General features: G+C 43.7%; 1 protein-coding gene across 4 annotated transcripts in view; it reads right to left on the bottom strand.

Annotated features, from left to right (window-relative positions):
* The window catches only part of LOC116851548 (bromodomain-containing protein 7), a 7,135-nt gene extending 3,389 nt beyond the window's left edge, over nucleotides 1-3,746 (bottom strand). The window contains exons 1-2 of one of the 4 annotated variants that reach the window (XM_032831057.1): nucleotides 1,559-1,758; nucleotides 890-1,001 (exon numbers count right to left, since the gene is read on the bottom strand). Coding sequence is in view for 2 of the 4 variants with exons in the window: in XM_032831054.1 (XP_032686945.1) it covers nucleotides 1,559-1,604 (46 nt within the window). In the remaining 2 variants the exon portion in view is untranslated. Of the gene's footprint in view, nucleotides 1-683; nucleotides 841-889; nucleotides 1,002-1,558; nucleotides 1,767-3,721 lie in introns of those variants that run through there. The other 3 variants (XM_032831058.1, XM_032831054.1, XM_032831055.1) reach the window with 3 other exon arrangements.
* Nucleotides 3,747-5,626: the final 1,880 nt, after the last annotated feature.

Here is a 5,626-nt window from a genome sequence, read left to right as displayed (position 1 = left end):
GTGTGTGTGCGAGAGAGAGAGAGAGAGAGAGAGAGAGAGAGAGAGAGAGAGAGAGAGAGAGAGAGACGAATAGATAGATATAGATGGATAGATTGAAATGTACATATATATAGATACATACAGATGTGTATATATATATCTGTATATATATATATATATATATATATATATATATATATATATATATATATATATATATATATATATATATATATATATATATATATATATATATATATATATATATATAGATAGATATAAGTAGATAGAAAAAGAGAGAGAGGAGAGAGAAAGAAAGAGAAATGGAAGTTGTACCGACATTAATGTAAAGATGACTTTATTACAGGATAGTGACCTTGTTTTCACATTCAACAAACTGGAAGCGAGATGGAAGTAGCTCGACTCAAAGTAAACAAACCTTGTAATAGAAATATGCAGTAAAATAATGTTCATCTTGTCACGTTAAATCTCACTTAATCGGCGGGAATGATCAGGGAGAGAGCAATCATTAAAATCGAACAAACACCTCGCTAAGAGGCGAAGCAAAGCGGATGTGTGGCCCTCAACGCCACGATACATAACAGCCAAAGGGGTTTTGGGGGGCAAAGGGGGGGGGGGAATCATATGATTGAAGTGCAACAGGTATATTATATCGTAATCTGTAGCTGTCCAAATCTATATACCTTGTGCCCTATGCATACGCTCTGTTGTAACAAGGGAAGGTGTGACTTTAGTGTCTCCCGAGATCTCTTGTTGCACTTCAACAAATACAACAGATAACCAAAATGAAAGGGGTGGGGCGGGGTGGGGGCATCTGTATAATCTTGGAAGCACAGCACTAGGCTTCTGTCGTGCAACCAGTCCGTGTCTGTTGTTACTCGTCACTTACTTCCACGTCGCACCTGTCGCTGTGGAACGCTCGGTATATACTTTCGTATCCACCTCACTTCTACTCCAACCTCACTCTCAGTTTGCCCGTGGTGAAAACGTAGTCAAAATCCCTGTGCATCATTAAACTATGAGTACGAGGAGAAGGATCCCAATGAAAGCGTCGCAGGAGACCGTTGCCTTCACGGCGCGAGCTACTTTCACGAAGTGAGACGCGCGGCAGCCTCGGCATTTCTCTCCCCTCGCTCTGGAGCGTCCACCTTTTCATTCGGATCCTTGTTTACAATCGACATACAAGATGTACAAACTTGGTTCGGCTCGGCGCGACGTAACGAGCCTTTTACGAATCTAACGCGTCACACATTCAACTTGCGATCACTTTTCCTCGGGGGCAGTGAGCCAACTCTCTGAGCGAACCGTTTTTGACAGAGATTTATCGTGACCGTTCGTTTAGACGCTCCGTTCGGCGACTGTCGGCGGACCGAATGAACGAACGAATGACAGAGCAGAGGGAGGAGGAGAAATACGAGGCGGCTAGTCGCGCGAGGTGAAACAAATCGCGAGCCGTGAATATCGGGAGAACCGTGAAAAGGCGTACGGCACGGGTCCCCGCTGAACGCGAAAAATGACGGTACACTCGCCGCGGCGAGTGTTTTCGTCCGTTCCTCACCTTCGTGCCTCTCGCGTTTGTGTTTTTTGTGCTTCTTCGAGCCCATTTCTCGCGCGTGCGACCACGTGAGACTGATATCAACCGTCGACGACGTGCCCGCGTCCGTGCACTAGCTGCCGGAGCGTTCGGCGAGAGCACCACGCTCCGTTGCGCGTATAGATAACACAGCGGCGGCCATTGCCGACTCACGAATTTCCGTCCACCATCGCCGGCGTCGTGCGCCTGCGCCGCGCACAGCGCCGGAACACCGACGCCAGCGATTAAGTAGAGAGTCTCGAATAGATGGGTGACGTCTCATCTTTAGACTATATAACTTATGGACTGCTGGCTGCGATTTTAAACTTCTGCAGACATCTACAGCGCCAAACGACAGCCTTTCTGAGAGAACTATCGCCGTATGTTTATTCTTGCTTCACCTGACGATTGTTTCTTTCGTGATCGTGAATTTTGCAATATTATTCATGCCCGTTTCTACGAACTTTGGTTAACTTAACCGGCTGGTTATTTCAACGGAATTGACCAATCGCAATTCTAACGATTAATTCTCTAATTTTACGAGAAATGCGATTGGTCAATTCCATTGGAATAATCAGCCGATTAATAATTAATAATTCTTGATTACCAACAAAACAACGTAGGTAAAACAGATATAAAAGTATGAAGATAGTTTAGATAACGGCCGTTATTTAGTAGTGGCGGCGCTGTAGACATTTTACTGCAGGGAAGGGTAAGCGCAGCTAGCAATTCTTGATTATATAGTCAAAAGTTTTATACCGAAAGTTTTATACGAAAATTTATGTTTTTCTGTATGCCATCTTTTTCGTAGGGAGAGAATGGCATCACGTGACGAAATCTCTAATTGGCTTAGGCACCAGACTTTTATGTTCACATGTATAGGAATTGGTAAGGAAAGCTAGGTCAAAGTTGAGATTAGTTGTCATGCCGACAGATTAGAAGAGTTCTTTTAAAATGTGTTAGGCCATCCAATTCAAGTACACATCTCTTCTAAATAGATAATAGGCTAAGGGCCTGAACACAATGATTGTCGCAATCGTTTTCGACAGTGTCGTAAACGTACGTCGGTGTCGGAAGTCAACGCACAAGGATTGGCGTAGACGTATGCTGTATCAAATATGATTAAACGACACAATTTATGCAGCATGTGTCCCTTATAGAATATCATACTAATACCTTCAGTATTAAAAATACTGGATAATAAGTAATTATCAATGATTCTTAGTATGATATTTCTATAAGGGGTTTACGTCAATCCTTGTGCGTTGACTTCCGACATCGACTTACGTCTACGATACTGTCGGAAACAATTGCGACAATCTTTGTGCTCAGGCCCTAACAATACATATTACTCACGGAGATCGATCGGTACAGCGCGCGAGCAAGCTTTTCTTCTTTATCCCTATATATATATATATATATATATGCCTACACTGTGGCGTCCAGGGCCAATCAGAGGAGATCCGATCACGTGACCGAATTTGCCGCTCTCTCCCTATGAGGTTCTCCAGTCAACCGCCATGGCGCCTTCCACCGCGCGGTTCGAACGCCGGCACTCGCGTCGGCACGCCGGGCTTTTTGTTCGCGCGAACGCGGAGTGTCGCGTAATTAACGCCGCGCCTGTTTGCAGGAACATCCCCCGGGGAAACAGCGACGGCCACGTGAATATGAGCAGGCGTCGTCTTCGAGGCGCGACTCACGGAACGATGAAATTCGGACAAGTCGCGAACATGGCGGCCACAGTAGGATATATCGTGCGTTGCTTTCGGCGAACGAAGTTTCATCGGTGAGTGAACAATGACACATAATATGCAACTAATCGATCTACGGCCGATGCTCGTCGCGACAATCTCGTCTCGGGCTCGAAAGCGCTCGACGCGGGGAATGGCGGGTCACGACGGGAGAGGATCCGTTCGAGTTCCCATTGGGGAATTCGGACGCGTCTTGAGAAGGGCGGCCATTGCGCGTCCCGTGCAGCCGTTCGCGCGCGAGGCTGAGCGGTCGGAAGAAGCCCTTCCTAACCTACAAAGGTCGCGCCGAGCACCGGCGCTCTGAGCTCTCGTTCGAACGCGCCGGAGCGCCCACACGCGCCGATCGCGACTCGTACACGTTGAATTCGAGATGGCTCAGCCATCCTGAGCGACTCACCTTGCACGACGACGGCTCGACGAGACGATTAAAGGGGCGACGATCAGCTGTTTCCCGGTTGAAATGCCGTGAGACAGACGGGAAAGAGGGAAGGAGGGAGAAAGAGCGAACGCGAGCCGGCTTGCAGGAGAAAAAGAACGAGAGGGAGAGGGGGCACGAGAACGAGAGAAACGCCGTGCGTCCCTGTACAGCTTCGAAAAAAAAAAAAAAAGAAGAAATACCGGCGTACTGCACGTTCTCGGTACTGCACTCGACTACAAGCTGTACGTTGCGTCGATGGTTCCTCCCGTCGACGCGCCGACCGAATCCACCGTGTATCATTCGGCGTGAAATGCGAGATGATAAACGCTGTCAAACGACACGACAGACGTGCGCTGTTGGATGAAATATCGGCGTATGGTCAGCCGATTTTCCCAACCTCTTGGTAAGCTAACAAACAGTTGAATCATATGTCGTTGTCTAATTTGGAGGGAAAACAAAAAGAGACACACATGATTTAACTGTTAGCTTACGCATCGATTTTTGAAAAAATCGGCCCTAAGAGAACTATCTTTTGATTAATTCTCAAAAGTTAAGTTGCGTTCTGAACTGCATCGAAAATAAAAAAAATTATTCAAATAAAAACAGTAGTAGGTCACTAAATTGTATATGCGTGAAAAATTTCTTTTGCACTGCTATATACAGTCGGCTGATTAATGGTGACGATACTTTTCCTCGATGAGTTTTTCAGCAGAAGAATTCTTTCTTTAGTAATTCTCAGGAAAAAATATGTTTTCCTATTGGATACGCGTGATCATGGAATGAAGAATATTAAATTAAAGGTAAAATTCATTTTGCTTGCTGTACAGAGTTGAAACAAATTTTTTCCTTTTGATAAAGCTTTACAATATTCTTAATAAAAAAGAATAAATTTTTTAGAGTACATGATAATGATAATAAACTTTTCCAAAATTTATGACGAATATATTTTGAAACTATTGTCAAAAAAATATTTTTTATTGAAAATAACCATCACTTAAAAGAAGGAAAATAAACTGAGTAATCGCTTTTCTCAGCAACAGAATAATGTTTTTCCATGTGTAGATATTTACCTGTGAAAGCGATGTAATAACGAAAGTTTTAGTTACAATAGCAAAATTTTAGTTACAGCAACGAATATATTTTCAAAACCATTATTAGTTGCGATATTTGTTTTTTCCGTATGAATAGCACAAAACATCCTAAGATAATCTTGGATGTTTTCAGGACATTCTAGACATATTTTGGGCGATTTTGGATCTCTTATGTGTTTTCTGCGAAGAGATTAGCCACGTGTATCGTACACAGGTAACGATCGAAGATCGGAAATCGTTTTCTTTTACGGCCGCTTTTTAACGTCTAATCTGTACGGCGTAATAATATCGTCAGAATAATAAGACAGGTGTGATGAGACAGCACCATTTTTAGAAACACTCCGGACTAAGAACGTCTCGTAAAGCGTGTCATTTCGTCTCGTTGAAAAGAACGAGTTGTATAATAAACGACGTTTTTTTTTAGGACTGCTCGCTCGTTCACTCGCTCGCAGCGGTTTCGGAAAAAAACTGGTAGCACGTCGGCTATTTTTCCGCAAGAGCGCTGCTCCGAAATATGCGATTAGGTTTTTTTCACGCCGACGACGCGCCATGCAATGCTGCAATATCACGTAACGAACCGCACAGTCGCGTAACCCTGGAATTGTGCGTTTTTTTTACGTATGCACGCACTCTAATGAAATGCAATATGCACTTGCGAATGCATTTGTTACGACATTGAGTGCATATACGTGGATGCACACCATGGCGACAATTTGTATCGTATTAAAGATATTTTTGTATCGGTATATATATATATATATATATATATATATATATATATATATATATATAT

The sequence above is a fragment of the Odontomachus brunneus genome, unplaced genomic scaffold, assembly GCF_010583005.1.
Source record: "Odontomachus brunneus isolate Ranch 3 - 2012 unplaced genomic scaffold, Obru_v1 Obru_scaffold_177, whole genome shotgun sequence".
Lineage (NCBI taxonomy): Eukaryota > Metazoa > Arthropoda > Insecta > Hymenoptera > Formicidae > Odontomachus > Odontomachus brunneus.
The sequence above is the reverse complement of the archived record's forward strand: the minus strand, read 5'-3'. Positions and strand labels throughout refer to the sequence as shown.